This window comes from Parus major, chromosome 6 (assembly GCF_001522545.3).
Source record: "Parus major isolate Abel chromosome 6, Parus_major1.1, whole genome shotgun sequence".
Lineage (NCBI taxonomy): Eukaryota > Metazoa > Chordata > Aves > Passeriformes > Paridae > Parus > Parus major.
Genome location: NC_031775.1, coordinates 34,284,853 through 34,306,007, shown reverse-complemented (window position 1 = coordinate 34,306,007; position 21,155 = coordinate 34,284,853). Strand labels below are relative to the sequence as shown.

The following is a 21,155-nucleotide window of genomic DNA, read 5'->3' as shown; positions in this document are numbered from 1 at the left end:
CATCTTAAAGTGGCTGTGCCCATCATTTTGCACTCAAACACCTGCTCATACGATAGAGAACGCCTCAATCAAGCTTCCTAGATACCTTATGTTAATTGTGGGAAGAAATGTTGCTAATCAGGGTTTTTTTTTGGTTTTAATTTTAAAATCTACTTCAGTTGCTCAGTAAAGTAGTTGGGAGTTAGAAAGTAAGACCAAGGTTGCCTCTGCAACATTAGTTCAGCACCCATACATTCATGCATTTTATAATAGCATTTAGTTATATCAACACTTCCACACAGTGCTGCAGAGGAAAGCATTTGCCCTTATCATACCTTCTTATTCTTGGCATAAGACAAATGATTAACTGAACGCTGCAGAAATGAGTTCTGAAAACATCTCTGCATAAAAAATAGGGATGTCTACAAAATCAATTGAAGATCAATCCAAGCAAGAGTCCTTTGAAACAATACTTTTTGTAGTCTCTTGCTTGCTTGCCAACAGAAATACCCAACAGTGTAATCTATCTTCTTTACAAACCTGTGGAAGGCAGTCAGGACGAGACTCAAAGATCACGAGAAGGACACCAATTGGCACTGTCACCTGCTCCAAATCCAGGTCTTTTGCTATTCGAGTTCGTCGAATTACACGGCCGACGCTGTCCTGCGAGGATGCTGCAATCTGACGCAGACCAATAGCCAAGCTGTTCAGCTTTGAAGTAGACAGACTTAGGCGCTTCAACAAAGGGAGTGCTAATCTCCCTAAAAGAAAGGAAAAGTTGTGATGAAGATAGATTGGTCTTCCTAGGCTCAAGTGGAAGTGACTTAAACGAGTGCTGAACCTAAGGAAAATTAAGGTATTTCCCACACCCTAGCCTTCCCTTCAGAAACCAAACATTACACTAACCAGCCCAGAAAACATTCACCTTATGCATAACAGTAACAGAGATATTTGTTCAATTTTTTTTTTTTTTTTAACAACACACCACTTGGTGTTTTGCACTGCCTCAGTATCTTCTCTGATGAAAGCATCTGTTTTATGCAATGAAGGAAGCTACAGCTGTTTACACTAACAAGCTCTCAAAGTCCTAGGTTCAATAATCTGTGTCAGCCATACTGCCCAATGCCAGGTGACAAAAGATTCTAGTTCTGCTCATTTGCCTTGAGGCCCAGAGGGGTCCAAGATGACAGTATTACTATGGAAGGATTTGAAACAGTACCTTTATTTTCAGCCTCCTCTAAGTCCTTTTTGTTTGCCAAGAGAATTTCTTCTCTCTGGTCTGTTAGTAAGTCAGCAAGACGATAAATAATCTCTGCTCTCTGAAAGAAAAAAAAGAGTTTCTGAACTGACTTCTTACTCAAAATCCATGCTGTTTGACATCTAGTTCCTTTAGTCCCTTTATGCTGACCACATCTTCTCACTATCTTAACTCTTCTGATACTTGGCCAGCTGATTTTTCCAGTGTGCATCACACTGAAAAAGAAGACCGAACACTGCTTCAGCCTTTACCTTGTTTTTTATTATCTTGCTTTCCTTGCCCAGTCTTCTTCACCAAACTCACGTGTCCTTCCTTTAAGAGCACCTTGTACTACATCATATCCATGCAGCTGCAGAGTAATAATTGTCTACAGCTCCGCTTTTGTATACATGTTGTATGCTAAACTCCACACAGGTGTGAATGGAGCAAGTTATTCCAGTCAATTCTTTAGTAGCTCTGGTCACAATCCACTTCTGTGTGTTACTTGAAACTATCAAAATTTTCATAAACTCCACATGAAAGCCCGTATTACTTTACAGCCCCAAGGAACACGATCTTTTTGCTTTTCTCATCTTTAAGCAGACTACAATACAAACAATGAATCTGGCACAGGAATTCTTGTCCCAAGGGGTCCATTTATGTTATAAGTCTGTGTTGTAAAACTTGTCATACATGCACAGTATTTAACACTTTGGCCATATTGTTCTGTCACCTGCTCAGGCTGTAGAGCCGCCAAGGTCCTGCCACCAGCTCGAGCCATTTCAGCCTGCTGTTCTACAGTAGGGCCTGCAATAAAACCCCAAAAATATGATATGCAGACAAAGTAACAGCACAGGCAGAAGTGAGTGCTAGCCCATTCGTCTTCCAATCCCTTGTTCAGAGCATGAAAGCTCTGAACTTAAACTGGGTACAGTTTTTAACAGACAAATTCAAGAAAAATGTTGTATCCTAAGACAGAAAAGTCTACACCTGACACAAAAATACAGTTATGGTCCCTATATAAAGAATCACCACAAAGTTTCTGCCTCTGTGTCACATCAAGTGTACAGCATGTATCAAAAAGACCTGATGAAGGGCAAAGGAACAACAGGATACCTAAGTCTTATAGTAGGCTACTGAAAGAAAAGAGGCAAACCTTGTAAAGTTCAAGTATCCAGCTGAGGAATGTATGCACTGGAACACAAAAACAATAATGGAAGCCAAAACTCTAGTAACAGCTTGCAGAAACATTGCTTTCCCTTTGTCTCTCCTTGTATGCATTTTAGAAGCAAGTGCTGAAATTATATAAAACAGGCTGTGCTTCTGTTTCAAGTCACCATGTTCAGGTAGCATTTCTGCAAAGAATTCACAAGTAGCTTGTGGAAAAATTGCCATTTCTAACTCCCGAAACAGCCTGTAAACCAGGTGACTTGAGCCCGACTTCCATTTAAGAAGAGTCCCATGGAAATTGCCAGAGTAGAAATTATAGAGGTATAGTTTGAAGTGTAAGAAAAGAACTTGTGGACATGAGATTAATTAGATTAATATAAGACATCTTAAAACAGCTTTTTGAAGTGATATCATGCTTTACAAAATATGGCACATTTTACTGTTCTTGGAGAAAAATTATGTATGTAAGCAGATGTAGTTGATTTTTAAAAGTTACTTGAATTTCCACAGTGTAGGTTTTGGAAGACAGAGATGCTTGGAGTAAACACCACAACAGTCCAAAGGGAAGGACTTTTTCTACTTACCGTATTTGTGACTCAGAATGGGATCACAAGATTAAAAGTTTTACTGCCCATACCAACTTATTATAGTGGGGCTAACCAAAAAGGCACTTGAGCATAGGATGATTTAACATATTTATACAATAAATCCATTAAGGATTACTATACACAAAGAAAATCACTTGGCTTAAAGTGCAAGTCAAAAGTATCACTCCATTATCTATTCTGCTAAGGTCATGGATCATTGGTCTGATTTTATCCAGCAATTATTACACAATTCCAGCAATGCAGTGGCAGGAAAACATTCCTACCAGAAGACTGAGTTGTAAAAGAAATTAACGATAAAAAATAAACCTAAACACTACCTCAGTTCAGCAGCACATTCTATATCTATATTTTCACACTGAAATAATGGATATTTGACGATAACTCTTAAGACTACAAAAGGCAAAACCTCTGCTCTACTCATTGCATTCTTCAAATGCAAGTCTGATACACCAGTTTATCAGCTGGTGGGAGGAAGAGCACGGAATTCAGCAGTTTCTATCCCTAGTTTAAAAATACCTTTCAAATTCCATTTTGCAAGCAGAGGGTGGTTTCCCGGTTATTGCACAGCTCTAGACAAATTTTAACTCTAATTTTTCAGGAAATCTCTACAGCTGTTAAGGTACACATTAACTCTGTACTCACCTGCAGGTTTTACCTCTGAAAAAAAAGTTCCAACTTTTTTTCCTTCTACAATATCTGTGATGACATGACCTGAGATCTTGGGGTGGGTTCCATTTGCGATCACGACTGAAGTGCCTCCTTGCAGAGCCCACAGAGCTGCTTTCACCTACAGGAAAGGACAGAGCCAGTTGCAAGAGATTCACTGGTTATCTGAATCACCCCTCTCAACAAGACTTCTTGGTCCACTTTGATGTCGAGACTGATCGCTTATGCTTTCAAAGAGCATTCAACACACTTCGGGAATCTCTGAATTTCAGTGTTGGAATACTGACATTTGCTTAATCCTTCTATAATATGTTAAGTTTACATCAGGATTAGTTCATTAATAAAGGTCCTTTGAAATCCCTGTGTACTGATCAGTCCTAAGATTAGCCTCTTTGCACATTTTTGAGCAGAATATGATTTCTCTCAAATCTCGGATGCTACCTGCTGAAGAGGTACTCCAGTGGCATTCTTCATTTCTTTTCCCAGTCAAAGTATGGGCAATACTATCCACTACTATACTTAATTATGTGTCATTTATTTAATTGCAAAAGCATCTCTGCTTACTCACTCCTAATATGGTTCTACAATTTGGTATTATAGTCCATAGTCACTATGAGACACAAATGTCAGATAGGCCTATCACATCAAACTCGGCTACCAAAAGGCCATCAGCTTCATTATTGCTCAAATTTCATGCTGAAAATTGAGATTTGTTCTTTGAGTCACCATCAGTTTTTTATTATTGATGCTACAGTTTTCCAAAAATGTGTCCTGGAGTGACTTTATGATACTGGTATCCCCAGTCACCTGGTTTATGTTATATATTAAGTTCTGCACCTTTAAGACTGCCCCTGAGACCGAAGGGGGGAAGAAGAAGTGCACAGTTTGTGTTGAAGGAAAACATCATTCCCACACATCCCGCTCCTGGTCTGTGGTGCCTGCAGCACGGACAGACAGTGAGACACAGCTTCTCTTTTATGGTTAGTTAGTTTTTAGCTAGCTGAGGCAGGGGAGTTCCCTGGACTTTTTTTCCTTTTTCCTTGGATCTATTCAAACCTGCTTTGGGCTGAAAAACACCCAGACAAACCCCAGGAGCTCACACCTGTGGTCCACTGTGGGCCTCGGCACTATCCAGCGCTGGAGAGACTGATAAGAACCTGAGCGAGCCGAGCTACACCACATGAAAAGGACTTTTCTTCCTGGATTTGCCATCCCATCGAACAGTGAGAGGTTTTATTGCTTAATATTATTCAATTTCGGTTAAATAAACAGTTTTTTCCACTTCTCTCCAAGGAAATCTCTTTTTCCCAAACCAGTTGCGGGGAGGGGTTGTTTGAATTTTGCTTTCCTGGGGGAACCCCATTTGGAGGTTCTCTCCCAAATTTGCCCTAAACTAGGACAAAATGGCAACTACCTTCTCAACTGTAGCAAATTTTTGTTACAACACCTGCATCAAGATTTGCCTCTGAGACTGAAAAGATACCAAGTAACTCTTAACAGATTATTTCCCTTGCAATAAAGGTACTCTGACCTTGGCAGCTTTACCTTCAGTACCAGGAATTGTTTAAACTATCCTAGAAGCTAGATAAGGGAAAGTTATTTCTGAATAAGCTTTGTACATCCATAGTTACAAATGCCTCCTCCTTTTACCACCTTCCAGTCCATGCTCTGATACTTAGAGTATGCATTATCTGATTCTTCAGAAAAGGGAATAATCAGTAACCTAACTAGTGAAGAATTTTATTTTAGTCTTTTCCTGCTTCGGTTTTTACAGACAACTTTCCAGATATGTCCCAGGGAAACCTGCAGCAATTAATACCACAGCAGTGTGTATCTCAGCCTCATGAGAGGCATATGCTGAAGTTGCACAAAATACCCATGTGTGCACAACACACCCAGCAATGAATACTGAGACCACCTGACTGACATAGCAATAAAACCCATTACCCCTCTCACCTCTACTAATCTTGCACTCAAAAACTGAAGTACCTTGGTCTCCAGCAATATATCCTTCAGAAGCAAACTGTACATTGTACAAACACGGAAAGGAGAGGGAGGTACCATATCAGATTTAAGAGATGGGGATTCCCAAAGTCTTTGAATTATCACATAAGAAAGAATTGAGGACTGATTCTTACTTTAATTTAAAACACTAAAATCCAGTTCCAAATGTCACCGTTCAAAATCTACTGGAATGTAATTCTTTATTTACTCTTTTCAATTCACATGCTTTTCTTTTGCTAAAAGAAAAGCAAAAGGAACCCATATACCATTTCAGGATACTCAAAGAATTCCAGCTGAGGCTGGAAAGGATCCCTGGAAATCATATAATCCAACTGCCTGCTTAAAGCAGGGTCAGCTAGAGCAAGTTACTCAAGACACCATTCAGTCAGGTTTTGAACAGCTCCAAACAGAGAATCCACAGGCTGTCTTGGCAACCTGCTCCAGTGCTTCAGCAACCTCACTGTAAAATTCTTACATTTCAGTTTAATCACTTGGGCATTCTGTACCCATGGCCTCTTGTCTATTCCCTGGACACCACTGAGAAGAATCTGCTTCTGCCTTCTCTAAACCCTTTGTTCAGCTACTTATACCCAAATCTTCTCTTTTCCATTGTAAACAATCCTAGCTCTCAGCCTCGCTTAGTGGACAGTGCTCCAATTCTTTAATCATATTATTCATGGCTCTCTGGTGGTTTCACTGTAGCATGCTATGTCCTTCCTGTATTGCAGTGTCTAGAACCAGACACAGCTCTACAGATGTGGTTTTGCTAGGGCTGAGTAGGTGAAAGCAATCATTTTTCTTGACCTGTTGGCTGTGTTCTTTTTCATACAACACAGGATACTGTAGGCCTGCTTTGCCCAAAGGCCATATTGCTGGTGAACATTCCATTTGGCACCTACCAGGACCTCTATGCCCTTTTCACTGAACCTGCATTCAAGGCAGTCAATTCTCCAGCCCATACTAGTGTCCCTGGGCATAAGACTCAGCATTTCCTTTTACTACACTCCTTAAGTTCCCACCTCCCCCTTCCTGTAGCCTGCCAAGATCCATCCAACAGCAGCACAAAGCACAATCATCTCATGTAGCTCCCTTTCCTTCTCGATTATGAAGCAAATGTTCCATATTTCTACCTTGGCTTCCATGCCACCCATTCCCACTCGGGATTTGGTTCCAAATGTTACAGACTGCTGGTCTCCTGGGTAGAATATGTCAATAAGCTTTGCATCATCAGACCCTGGTGGGCTGTCAAAGAGTCCTGAAATAAATAGCAAAAATCAGTTATATACTCTCATGTCCAAAGCTCATTCATGAAAAAAGAAAACAACAACAACAAAAACCCAACAACAACAAACCCCCAAAAAACCCCAACAAAAAAAACCCCACCACAACAACAAAAATCCTATGAAAACAACCAACATGAGGCTAAAAAACTGTGTTCCACTTGATAGGATTTAAAACTTCCACTGAACCCTTCTTTTTGTGGGACTGAAAGCACAAAATTCTTAACTGGCAGACCCAAAAGGTATTGCTTTATTGAAAGCCTAAAAATTAAGAAACCAAAAACCCACATGCTGAATAGCAGCAAGCAAACTGGGAGGTAATGACATTTAGTTGAGATCGGAGTCTGTTTGCAGCTTTTAGAAGTTCGAAATCAGGGCTTACATACACAAACGCCCAATTGAAATGCAAAGAATAGTCCTCCTCACCATAGACTCAGATGATATTCCTGAATGGTGGGTTGCACAGTGAGAAAACAGGCAATTCAGAAACATGTAAAAAGGGTAACTATTGAATTCTACTAAAAAGGAACACAACACTACAGACATACTTTTATCAGCTTTTTTTAAAATCAAGTAATTTCATGTCACTACACTTGGAGATGAATGACACTTTGGTTTACCTAACATATTAAACTTCACCTCTACCACTACACTTCCCAGAAATTCTACGTGCACAAACACTGCCACAACAAATTAGAGGGCACAAGTGCAGTCTATCTGTGCCCACCCTTGATAGCTTGTGAAGTAGAGGACATCTTTCCATAAACAAATTGTCACATTGAATGAATAGGCCTGGAGGACAGGTGTACAAATCTTTTGACTATTGCTTTTATGAGTTGTTCTAAGACAGTAATTTCAACCAGAATTAATCATGAAACCTGACTGCATCTGCTGAAAGAAACTGTGCTTATGGAAAGATACATCTTTCCTCCTCAGGACCTCAAGCATGTGCTGAAGGCCAGGATCTACTGAAAGAAATCCATCTGGAGAAGATGAAAAGAATACATGACTTAAGGTGATGTGGACTGCATTAATCTGAAACTGTACCCACTACCCTCGTCTCTCTAGAAAAGCAAGTTTAACATCCACAGGTGACAAGCTTATGTCACAACAGCACAGCTCTGAAGATTAGGGAGCAGTGTAAGCCAGAAGTAAGGGGAACAGAAAAAACTAGCAAGAGCCAGGTATCTGGAAAGCAATGACCAGGACTTGCAATATACCAATAATTCACTGACAGAACCTGCTGCCAGAAAAAACAAACTATTGTAGAATAGTATTTGGTTTATACTTCTGATTCAACACACATAGCTTTCATCCTACATACTATTCCTGACTCCATCATACACCTAAGAGAAGCTAGCAGAAGTACCATAATATATGTGGTATTCTGGGATCTGGAGCAGGTCTCAGGTTCACATGCATTCTTACCCACCCAGATTCAACAGTGTGTCAGACAGTGTTTGGCTTATGCCACAGTATCAACATACGGTATAGGCCTTAAGGAGTTATCGTAGTACATTGCAATTGCCCTTGTAAGAGAGATGAACTGAAGAGATCAGTAAAAGAGGAAAAGAAGTTTGATAGCCTGATGTGCTTCACTAAAAACAGAAATTAAAGAAGCTACTCACAAACCTTCTACATCTGAAAGAACAATCAGGAGATCAGTTTTCATTTCCACAGCCAGTCGTGCTGCCAGACTGTCGTTATCCTTCACACTAATTACCTGCAATACACATGCACATCAGAAGCAGTGAATAGTGTGAGGAACTAAGAAATATATGGTGCCAACATAAAAAGGCAATCTACCTCAGCACTAACAAGTCCTTCTGAGCTACTTTTTTCACACCCACTGGAAACTTCAAAGGTGATCTTCGTGTGAAAGTACATATGCTTCAGTAACGTGGTATCCAAATGACAAGCAGTGTCATCAGTACTTGCATTCTCCACATTGGTGCCTAGTGACAGGGCAAGAGGCACTAACTGATGCTCTTTCAAGAAGGGGTGCTGGATTAGATGACCTGCAGCAGCATGCTTGCTTTTGGTAAAGCAGACAATAATTGCCCTGGTGTCACCCCACAACACTGTATCATGCCAAATACAGATAAGTCAACAGAGTCTTCCAGTACCCTCTGTCCACATACTAATTCTGTATCTTTGTTTCTCTGCTGTAGATTTCAGAAGTCCCCGGTTATGGCATTAGTCAACTACATATTAGCGCTGCACCATCTGCAAGCAGGACCCCCCCCCCCCTTGCAATACTTTACCCACATTTACCCCCTGCAGATCACTGTTGGGCTCTGGAGGTGGAACAACTGCATCATTAGTGTTAATTATAGGGACAATATTCATCCTTAAAAGCTCATGTAATGTTCCATTTAAGTTGCGACGCTTCTGTTCATCATGGAAATCCAGATTGGTGACTAAAATCTTAAAGAAAGAAAGAAACTACTCAGCCTACCTTTCCTGTAAGAACATCATATAAACTTATGTACTAACATGTCATAACAGAGCAGTCATGCCTTTTGGATCTTTAAAGAAACAAAAGCCACATTTAAAAGATATAGAATACAAGTGAGAAATATTCTTTGCACGATATTATCAGGTTTATTCCACTGAAGCCTGTAAAGGCTTATCTCAAGCTGGTAGGTCACACACTCCAAGAATGAACTTGAAAAAAAAGATTGCAATCAGAACACAGATGCTCGTGTTAATTACTAAGACCCTGGACAATTCAATAGATTGCTCAAGACACTGCCTTTCCAGTTTTCCTCCCACTTTAAAGTTCGTACTTGTAGTGAGCAGAAGGGATGCTTTATATCAAGACTTTTCTCCCACTCACTAGAACTCACTTGCTCTTCTGAAACAATCTTGCATCCTGCAAGCAGATAGCACCCCTTTCTTTTGGTGTTTTAAGACAAAAACCACTCAATGTCTGCTCTGGAAAGACTTTTTTTGTTTTCACTGTCATTGGACATTTGAGAACTAAGCAAACAACTCCACCACATATGTAAAACAGCACTTGGAATCAATGTGTATGCTAAGTTTTTTGGCATGGACAATTCTTTAATATCAAAGGAATGATAGTTGTCTACAGATTTAAATAAGATGACAATCCAGTATGACCTATAGTGATTTTCAGGGGTATTATAAACAATTTGGCCATATCGGCTATACCATATTACAGTAAGAAGTTCCTCTGAAAAGACTTCATACTAAGCTCCTAAATTCACTGAAAATGTCTAAACAAATAAGGCCTAATAATTAACGCAATTCCATACTTTCAGGGTATCTAAGATAAACAAAGCCTGTTTAAGGCTAGTTCAACTGATACAGTTACAGCTTTCAGTATGACGCAGGCCAGGGACACCATCACCCACAAATTGGACAAGTTCGAAAAGCAGATGGACAGCAAATTCTGAAGTGTGGACATGCACTTCCGCCAGCTTTACAGAATGTGTCACAGTTTAGTCGCTTGCAATTTTTAAATCCTCAATTTGGACCACCAACTACAGCTTTTGTGAAGAGATTTTAACAGACTCTCCCTGCTATAAAAGAGTGGGACACATCTGAATCTCAAAAAGAAAAAGCATATTCATTTTATTTTGACAATAGATAACTCCGTTTCAGAAATATTTATCAAGGCACTCTTGTATAAGCTACCATTTATGTGGCAATAATAAGCTCCAAAAGTAGCAAGTCAGTCTAGGAAAGAAGGAACACCTTACTTGAGCTGCACAGATACTGTACTGTGTAAACATGGCCTCATACAGAGCCATTAGTCCACTCTGCCCAGCTGCTGCACAGGCTCGGGCCTCCAAGACTGGAATAGCCTACAAAGACAAAGAGCAGCTGTTAGGCAGTGACTTGAAGATGTAGATAGTACCCAATGCTCAAAGAAAAGCAGGAGTGTCACCAGCCTCTCACCATATCTTTTAGCTGACTCTGGCCTGAATGAAGTGCTTGCCTCACGCTCTGAGAAAGCAAGATCTCATGACGCAACCGCTGCTTTCCAAAAGCTACAGCCCCACTAGTGACAATCATCATCTCTCGGCCCTGATTTTGCAGCATTGAGACCTGTAAGTACAGGGAAAAAAAATAGGGCCTGGTGTACGATCAGTGAGAGTGAGATAGTCCTGGCTACTATAACCTTATGCTCACAAATTCCTGCTGACACAATCACTTTGATTTCTCTATGGATGCACAAAGCAAGGCAATCACCCTTCACGATATGTCTGCACACCTTCCCAGCCACTTGGGAGCTATGTTAAGGACTGCATGCAATCTGTAACTTCTCATAAATGTTTTCACAATACCAGCTTTTATGACAGAAAAATGCTTGAATCCATCCATTCCCAAAGCTACCATTATACAGTAACTTTGAATTCTAGAAGTGAAGAAGCCAGCTCTCAATAGTAAAGCTTTCGATTACTTCCTCCTTACATGTATCTGGCCAGATTCCTTTCAAAGCCCCAAAGCTAAATGTCTTACATTAACTTAATATATTATGTTAACTTCACTTCCCAGAAAGGACATGTCCAATGCTCACTAAGATAACCCTTTCATTATGCAGAAGAAATACATGAGCTGATCCCATCAGTTTTTCCTACAAGTAATGAGGTTTCAGGCTTTTCTCTGGAGGAGCTCTGAAAATGTTCAGGTGATCAAGAAGGGTTGATTCGTTTCGCAGAGTTCACATACTTCAGTACCACCTTCCCACTAGAGACAACAAATGCCCCAGCCATGTCTTATTTACTGCACAAAAATCTCACTGTGCAAACCCTCCATACTGGGTTTGGTGAAGATGGAGTTAACGTTCTTTATAGGGGTCTGTATGAGACTGTGTTTCAGATTTCAGTTGTAAAACAGTTTTGGTAACATTGCAATGTGTTGCCTATTGCTAAATAGTGCTTGCACAGCATGGAAGCCTCATCTTTCCCCCATGCTGAGCAGCACCTGCACAGCCATCAAGGCCTTCCTTGTTCCACTATGTCCCATTCCAGCAGGTAGGCTAGCAGCTGGGCACAAAGTTCAGAGAGTATGCATTTGAGACAGCTGACCTTAAACTGGCCAAATGGATTTTTCACGCATAGTAATAGTCACACAATAGAAAAACGAAGGAGGTTGTCTTCCAAGGTGGCCACCACTCAAGAACTAGCATGGCACTGGTTTGCTTGTGTGAGGTAGTGATTGCCATCACTGATTTCTTTTCCTCTCTCCTTGACTTATTAAACTATCTTTATTTCAACCCATGAGTTTTCTTACTTTTGGTCTTCCCATTTTCTTCCCAATCCCACTGGTAGTGGGGCAGAGGTAAGAGAAGCAAGTAAGAATCTGTGTGGATGTTTAGCTGGTATGTCAGGATCAAACCACCACACCTTCAAAAACAGTATACTGAGTTACATGGTTTATAGTACTACAGCATAGGAAACTGGAAAGGGAAAGGCTGACACAATGTTTTAAAGAGTATCGATACTTTACTGATGGTTTACTGCAATCTTCTGCAGCATCCAACAGCCACTGAGAACCTGAAGTTAACACAAATTTTCAATCACAGTTTTCAATTACCTGCTCTACAATAGAAGCCAGCCTCCCAAGGGCCAAGCCACACTCATCCCCTCGAGTAACAACAGCACTACCCAGCTTTACTACAATCCGTTTTGCATGCTTCAGCTCACTGCGGTGCGCAAACGATTTTCCATGTGCACGGCTGAGTGGCACAGTGATAAATGGAATGTTGCTCCAACAACGGACGGATTCACTCCTTAATCTTTGGCTATGGCAAGGGAGATCTGTGGAGAAAAAAAGGGAAGGGGAGAGGAAGGGGAAGGGGAAGGGAAAACAGTTTTAAATGTTTGATTCAGACTTTTAACCCTTCACAACACACACTTCCAATTGAGAAGTTCCAATTGAGTAATTGAGAATGAGAAACTAGCTTCCAATTCATCAAAACAAAGCGCAGAACAGGAGCATCTGAGCAGCACTAACCATCCCTAAGGTACAGAAGGCAATATCCCATGCATCACAGAGCTCTGACTCTGGGAATCTAGAAGACCAAACTGAGAGACACTGTAAAAGAGCCTATATAGCTAAAATTTCAAGGACTAGTTGTAAAAACAATCTTCTTTGCCTTGCCTCATTAGATACAGTTAAGAGAGTTTTCCTGTCTGAAGAAGCACAGAAAGCCTGACTGTTAGAAAAAAACACAGCTTTTACAACATCTCTAAACCAGGTATTTTTGCACATTGCTCAGCTAGGAAGAATTGAAGGGGCATGACAACGTACGAACTCGAAGTTGCATGGTGGTGCTCAAGGCCTGGACCAGGCCTCCTGCAGATGTGTTTGTGCTCCAAGCCTGTCTGTGTTCAGGAGGCATTTGGACAACGCCCATAGTGTGCTTTAGCTTTGAGCAGTCCTGAAGCCTCAGGCTGTGGAACTAGGTGACCACTGTAAGAGTCTTACAACTAACTATTCTATTCTAGTCAATTCTAAGCAATGTATCATCTAAGATGCAGAGGCTTCTTTACAAATCACTAAACTGAATCCTATGCCATGGTCAGAGTTACCCAATTATATTTCATATGTTCAGCATCTCTAATTTTGGTGCTTTGTAATACATAGTAGATTCATTTATAAGTTAAAGTGACTATTCTTGGTGCTGCTGGAGAAAGATGGGAATGAACATTGTGCTACATAAAAAAACCAACTTTTAATTCAACAATGTTTTAATTAAATAAATCCTTCCCTCATTATACACACAGAAAAAGTTTAAGTGACTAATCATAAGTGCTGCACTTACATGTCACATATAAAAAAAACAGAAAATGGAATTTAGAGAGGAGTTTCATTTGCCCCAGTTTTCACGAGGAAATACTTGTGAATTTAAATAAGGTCTACAACACATAGGAAAGACTGGGCAAAGGAGTACAATTTGACTGTTGTTTCCAGCATTAGAACTTACTGTTTAGTACTGCTATTTAGTATTTGCTTAACCTACACAGTATAACCAGAAAGGAGTTTATTTCCAGTTTTCTTGGCTTCAGGGTTTAGAAGATTCTAAGAAGGTAGCTATTGAGAGATAACCAGTATCTGAAAAGAAATAATTTACTTTTTTTAAGAAAAATAAGGGGAAAGACAACAGTTCTAGAACAAGCAGAGCATTCAATTCATCCCCATTGAAGTCCTAATCATCAATCTTGCTCTATGACTGCATACATCTACCTTTTTTAGTTATTTACACTGGACTGAGGTGTGACTTCGGCTCCCACTTTACACATACAAAACATTTCTGGAGATGCAAGCCCATTAACTTGCTCCACATTCAATTAGGGAGGAACTGACACAGCCATCCAGTCCAGGTTTTGGACAAGTAAACTTAAAGGCATTCCAGTTTTTAATATCCCATACCTGTCAACAGTTACACTTCCTTAATAAAGAAAGGGACACACATGAAACATATGTAAGTATTTGGCACTGCAGATCTTTCTATGTAGCCTGCACAAGGCTTGCTTCTCAGAAGTAAAGAAGCAGAATTTCAAAATACACAAGGTGAACATAACAGAAAAAAAGCCATGGAGAACAAACAGAAAACAGTGGAGAACAAAAAACCCCCTGTGATAAATGATCACTCCAGCATTAGATCACAACTGATGAAGTGACAAGAGTTGTTCCACTGCTGGATACTGTCAATACTTAGGAACAAACTTCTCATAGTTAGCATTCTGAAAATTATTGACTTCAGAAAATGAGACACATTTAGAAATATTACAAATACAGAAGTCAACAGAGCTGTAGCTCATAAATAAAAAATTTAGAATTTTCAAGATTTTAACATCTAATTAATATAGTTATTAATAAAAGAGAACTGTTAATACACAGACCAGTGGGAAATTAATCTCGCATGCAATGGCAAACAGCTACTCTCTTGATCTAATAGAGTTTATCTATCCTTACCTTTAGTATTTCAGACCACTAATCAAGCAGACACTGAATAGTTCTCATAAATTAGGTTTTAAGGAAAGAACTATTTACAGGGCACCTACGTAATTACACTCAGGTTTTCTGCATGCACCTTTCCAGTTGAATTTAATCCAAGTAAATTTGAGTTTTGCTGTTTGTTTTACTCAAGATATCTGAAAATGCAGACAGGGGAGCAGACGTAATCAGATCTTGTTTTCCAGGAATGTATGAGGTGGAAATAAAAGCAGCTTTTACAGCAGCAGCATTTTTACAAGTAATTATTTTTCCTTGAAAAGCATGCCAGAATGAAAAATACACAAACTCAGACATCCAGCCGAATATTACTGAGTTAAGGGAAAAAGTAACACTGGGAAAGTAGACCTTCAACTACAGTTCACTTCAGAGGTTGTACGTTTTGAATGATGTTAATGAGATGATTCTCCTTCCAAATAGAAAAGAGCATAGACATGCCCAGACACATACTGACCAACATTTTAGAATGTGTGCTTTCTCTCATACATACATAAACGGGAAATGGCTGCGATGGCATGTGGCGGTAACACAAAGCACCATCCAGGGGAACGGACAAGAGGGCTCAGAGCAGCTCGACACAACATTCTGAGATGCCTTCTGCAAATCAAGGATATCTGCAAGTTAAAATGGAGGAAGGGGGGAAACTGGTTAAATGGCAATTACTTTCCATCTTATTTCTCTCCTCGCCCACTCCCCCAGTTCAATTCCTCTTTGTCCTGTATCATCTCAATACAATTTCCTTTGCCCACTCTCCATTGTGCAGAATTTGCACACAGACTATGATATAGAAGAACTGAAGGCCTCTCTTCCCTACCTGCTTTAAAGGTAAAGAATAAAACATGGCTTCCTGAGAAGTGAAAACACTGTTAGTGAATGTACCTACAATGGATAAAAGTAATTTTTTTTTTCATGGAGAAGCCTGGAAGAAAAAGAAAAAGTAGAGAGGTTGCATCATACAGATTTCTCTGTATAACCCACAACGGAGCATCTACTAAACTTCACATGAATCTCAGCCCTATTCAATATAGGAAATATGCTCATGCACTTTTCCCTGAGCACTACCAAATTACAAGATCTTATCCATGATTACAGGTAAGGACACAAATTTCCAAGTACTTGGCATTAGTTTCCCTTGACTGAAACTAAACACTTAGGATTCTTCTAACTCTTAAATTCACTAGAGCAAGTACACAGCAAACGAGGGATACAAAATTAGCCATTTCCTATGACAGGTCTAGTGCAAGTAATGCATCTAGTCTCATCAAGGAAACAAACCAGATTAAGAAGAATCAAGTTCTCTCAGTATTTAAACCACAACACCTCTCCTCCTCCTTTCACAAAACTTTGTTTCCTTTACTTGCTTTCAATCTATTTTCCTGCACCATTGAAATAAAGCAAACAAAACTGCACAAACTATGGTACAGAGAAAGCATTGAAAAGAGGACGAGGAGACCTTAAAGTAACTGCACTGGAAAACTACGATTACAAATACCAGGACATTTACAGCACTGTCAGTTCTGGCATACGTGTACATGAACACGTGAAGGGGCCTCATTACCCTGCATCAGTGTATTATTATCCCTCATTATGATCCTTACCAAAATATACCTCTGCATTAGACAAGGCAGCCACCAACACATAATATTCCCCATGTTTGGCCTAGTAAAGCTTACATTGCATGACATTTTAATAATATTAATCTTCAATGTCCCTCCAGTTCTGCATTTCATCTGAAATGGCAATACTGGCCACTGCCATGATGAGGCAAAGGGCTCTGAGCAGATCGTGCAACTAAGCAAATAGTCAAAGTTTTCTTCTCATAACAGGGTAAGCTTAAAGAACCTGGGGAACAGTACTAACTAGACATTCCCCCTTTGAACCCTTACCAGGCACCTCATGTGCCTGCCTCCGGGGTTACACAGTTCCCACTATTCATGTTTCAGCCTTCCACCTTGAAGCTCACCTTGACCTCTACTGTCAGACACCATCTTCTCAAGAGGGTTTTATAGCTGGGTCTCAGAGAGATGCTCAAAATCCAGCAGCCCCTTACATGAGCTGGTAAACACCAGCTTCTTTATCCAGAACCCCTTCCACCATAAATACCGTATGTGGAATTGCCCATTCCCCTTCAGCTCCCTCTACAGACTATATGCCCCTGTAAGAGACAGAAACAGGCACTCTGTCTGAAGTTTCACCTCCAGACACTTCCTGTTACCCCTCCTGTCAGATCTTCAACTCCTGTTATAGTCATAACCTTCACCTGGCACTTTGCTGTCACAGAATACAGACCCACACTGGCCAGATCAAGCTGTGCCATCTCCTTGGCTGCTCCTACTGATCTGCTGGAGAACCACTTCACGTTCTCACTACAGGCTGCTTGCAACTAAGAACAACCTCATCCTTCTGGAAGACTGTCTCCTGCTTCCCTTTGCTGGAGACAACTTTGCCAAAAGCAGGTAGACAATGAAGAATGAGAAGCGTCAGACAGTGTGGATCTTTTGACGGAAAAAAGATTAGAAAAAATAGCATGTTTCTGAAACTAGCTTGTGAGAAAAGGCAAGGAGACTAAGAAACCAGTGAGTTTAAAGCAGCAGCAGGTATCAGTATGTGAAATGGAAATGGATGCTGCCAGAAAGCACAGACAGAGCAGTTTATGGTATGATGCAAACTACAGGCTTTCTTTCAGGCTAATCAAACTCCTTTCTCTCCTCTCACTCAATCAAGGATTGAAAGCTAATTGCAATCCTCATTTTCCATTCCACTCACATTTCCACCACTTCCACAGCTGGAATGGTTCCGACATTCAGGGACAAACAAATAAAAAATGGCATATAATTAAAAATATTTTTTAAAAAAAACTTTCTTGCCCCATATGCAGGAAGCAATTAAAAAAAAAAAAAAGCAGCAAAATGCATTATTCAGGTATTCCTCCTAACATCAGCTTAAATTTTTTTTTCACTACCATAAAAACCTAATTCTTCCAAACTAGCCTCCAAACATGACCTTTAAAATTATAATTTTTCTATTATATATTTAAATAATGAAAGTTATCCTTATATTACTGCTCATAGAAAGCAATACCATGACCTAAATAAAATAGTTTATAAATAGTTTTCATGTATTTATTATCATAAAACAGCTGTTAAGTAGCACAGTACATTTAGATGCTGTTCCAGATCAGTGTAAAGAGACCTAATTAGTTACCTTCCAAAGAAATCAGCGATCTGAAATCCTAAAACTTGTGCCTTGAAAAATAAGAGTCTTCAGTCTGTTAGCAGCAGAACCATAGCATGTCCACAATTATTTGCAGTGAATTGATTAAATTAAACTAAAAATAAAATTAAATAAACTTTTTCCACAGTTTTATATATAAAGGCAAATATCTGAGTATTAAGACATTCCACAAGTGGAAAAAAACTGGAAATCAAACTCTGATCTAGAGAACTATTTTGTGAAACACTTAAGCATATAAACAGACATATATCAAGTTCAAAGGCAATGCACACAATTTCTATGAAGTGAGTCTTTCCCATAATAAAGATTTTAAGTCCTCTGTAACATTCAGAGGCTTTTACTATTTAAAGCACTTCATTACCTTACCAACTGCAACTTCCGCAAGGGGAAAGAATAAATCGATCTGCAGCTGTTCGCGCAAAATTTAACCCTAGAAACATTCCTGGAGGGAAGCCAGTTCAGAAGAACTGACTAAAATAAAGGAAAACTTCAAATAAATAGCCTTTATAGCAGCCCGCATATAGGTTCACCAGCGTTCTGCAGATGGTATACGCACGAAGAGGCAACTCAAAGGATCAAGTAGCGTGCGATTCCTTTCTCTCAGGAACACAGTACTGCCAGCACCTTGTCCTGGCCTCGGAACCCTTCCGAGTGCCTCACAGGCCAGCACCTGCAGGAGCTTGCCGCTAGACCATTTTGCCAGACCCAGTCTATAAATCAGTTCTGCAGCACAAGAGGGGTTGCACAGCAGCAGCACCGGCGACAGGGCCGGGCCCCCGGCGGCCTCCCTGCGGAGCAGCCGAGGGGCCGCGCGGGTCTCCCCGGGGCTTTCGGCCCCCGCGCGGGCGCCGCGAGCCCCGAGAGAGCGCCGCGAGCCCCGAGAGCGCCGCGAGCGCCGCACCTGCCGCCTCCTGTCGCGGGCCCGTGAGCAGCACGCGCGGGGACCCGGGCCGCGGCCGGGCGCGCTCCCGCCGCCGCGCCCCGCTGGCTCGCCGCAGCCAATCCCCGCCCGGCGCGGCCTCGGCCGCAGCCAAGCAGCACCGCGGCAGCAGCCACGTCACGTCCAGCCGACCGCCGCTTCGCCCTCCCCGCCTCGCGCGCTACCGGCAGATGATGTAATTTCGCTCCACGTTGCAGCACAAAATCCTGGCATTTGCAAGTTACAGCATTAACAACTGTTTAGTCTGGCTCCACACTAGTCCAGACAGTCCTACCCACGGCACAAGCGCTGAGCCATGTCCCACAACGGCACCCCTTAACCTGGATTCTCCTCGCCCTCACACGTTTGCAGTCTGGTGCAGACAGCAGATGAAAGGGATCTGCAGCCAGTCTTCTGAGAGCGGCTTTAACTCCTTAGGTCGTTTACATCCTTTTGTTATAGATACAGACTATATTACGGGCTTTTCACAAATATTAAAAAGAATGTTACATGTATAAGGTTAGAAAACTTGGCTGTATTATAGTTTCTTCTATTTCTGTTATTGATGAAACTCAGAAATAGCGGTATAATACATATATGTTAAGCTATAACATGATATTAAAACAAAAACTATTTTTCTTTATATAACCCAGAGACTAAAAAAATAGTCAAAGACTCCCCCTGCATTCTTAGATTATTTTATGCAGATGAAGATAGCAATCCTCCAAGTCCTCCAAGAGAAAAATTGCAGCCGTTATCAAGAAGTGTAACATCCGGCAACACATTTAAGAAAATTAATCTATTAGGAAGGGGGCGAGTCAAAAACTAAACAAAAAAAAATCTAAAATTTAATAAGAATGTTTGAATTATGTATAAAAAATTATGAATATGTAGTAGAGTTCTGTTTTTAAGAGACAATCCTTTGTTAGCAAAGTGTGCTCTTGACTGAATGCAGAGACACCCGGCCGTATTTGTATATTTTATTTTTATCTCCTAATTGTCTTTCTATTAAACTTTTTTAATTCTATATAAAAAATATGTAAGCCTTGTTTTTCATGCTTTCTTTCCTCCATTACAGCCTCAACCTCTTCACAAGTGCAAGAGTGCTGGCTTTGCTTTCCACTTACTTCCCATATCCCATTTGAATTCACTTCTGAATTAAGAGAATCGTGTAATTTAGAACCACAGAATATCCTGAGCAGTAAAGGACCCACAGGGATCATCAAGTCCAGCTCCTGGCCCTGCACAGGACAACCCAAATCATCACATCACACGCCTGAGACTATTGTGCAAATGTGCCTTGAGCTCTGTCAGCCTTGGGGCCATGACCACTGTCCCGGGGAGCCTGTTCTAGTGCTTGACCACCCTCTGGGAGAAGAACCTTTTCCTGATGACCAGCCTAAACCTCCCTTGACACAGCTCCAATGGTTTCCTCTGGTCCTGTCACTGGTCACAGAGAGCAGAGGTCATTGCCTGTCCCTCCACTGCCTCTGGGAAGAAGCTGCAGAGTGTGATGAGGTCTGGCCTCACTCTCCTTCAGACTGAACAAGCCAAGCGCCCTCAACAGCTCCTTGTATGGCTTTCCCTGGAGACCCTTCACCACCTTTCTAGCCCTCTTTTGGATGCTCTCCAATAGCTCTGTATCTTCCTTATGTTATGGTGCTAGAACTGCACACAGTAGGTGTGACCTGCCCACACTTAGGAATTTGGAAAACAACTTTAAGATCATTGAGTCCAACCACAAGCCTAATACCATCAAGTCCACCAATCCCTGCCTGCAGTGGCCTTTGATGCAGCCAATCTGCAACCATGGTGACCCTAATCCAACCCTAAGTGTCACATCTACACAGCCAGGAAGAGCACTGTCAGCTGCCACAGGCACTGCGGGTTGCTTTAGAGCCCTCCAGGGATGGTGACTCTACTGCTGCTGTGAGCAGTGAAAGGGTGTCAGTGCCTGACCACCCTTTCTGTGAAGATGTTTTTCCTAATATGCTACCTAAACATTCCTTGACGCTTCTTGAGGCAATTTCCTCTTGTCCTGTCACTGGCTCCTGGGGAACAGAGCCAGA

General features: G+C 41.0%; 1 protein-coding gene across 11 annotated transcripts in view; it reads right to left on the bottom strand.

Annotated features, from left to right (window-relative positions):
• Positions 1-21,155, bottom strand: part of ALDH18A1 (aldehyde dehydrogenase 18 family member A1) — a 33,704-nt gene that overhangs the window by 7,998 nt on the left and 4,551 nt on the right. The window contains exons 1-13 of one of the 11 annotated variants that reach the window (XM_015632858.3): positions 18,529-18,988; positions 18,138-18,201; positions 15,424-15,547; positions 12,510-12,733; positions 10,869-11,018; positions 10,670-10,774; positions 9,213-9,371; positions 8,577-8,667; positions 6,795-6,919; positions 3,637-3,781; positions 1,950-2,023; positions 1,199-1,298; positions 520-740 (exon numbers count right to left, since the gene is read on the bottom strand). In XM_015632858.3, the coding sequence (XP_015488344.1) occupies positions 520-740; positions 1,199-1,298; positions 1,950-2,023; positions 3,637-3,781; positions 6,795-6,919; positions 8,577-8,667; positions 9,213-9,371; positions 10,670-10,774; positions 10,869-11,018; positions 12,510-12,733; positions 15,424-15,517 (1,488 nt within the window). In that variant the 5' untranslated portion in view covers positions 15,518-15,547; positions 18,138-18,201; positions 18,529-18,988. Of the gene's footprint in view, positions 1-519; positions 741-1,198; positions 1,299-1,949; positions 2,024-3,636; positions 3,782-6,794; positions 6,920-8,576; positions 8,668-9,212; positions 9,372-10,669; positions 10,775-10,868; positions 11,019-12,509; positions 12,734-14,894; positions 14,912-15,423; positions 15,548-18,137; positions 18,202-18,528; positions 18,989-19,068; positions 19,144-21,155 lie in introns of those variants that run through there. The other 10 variants (XM_015632864.3, XM_015632861.3, XM_015632868.3 and 7 more) reach the window with 10 other exon arrangements.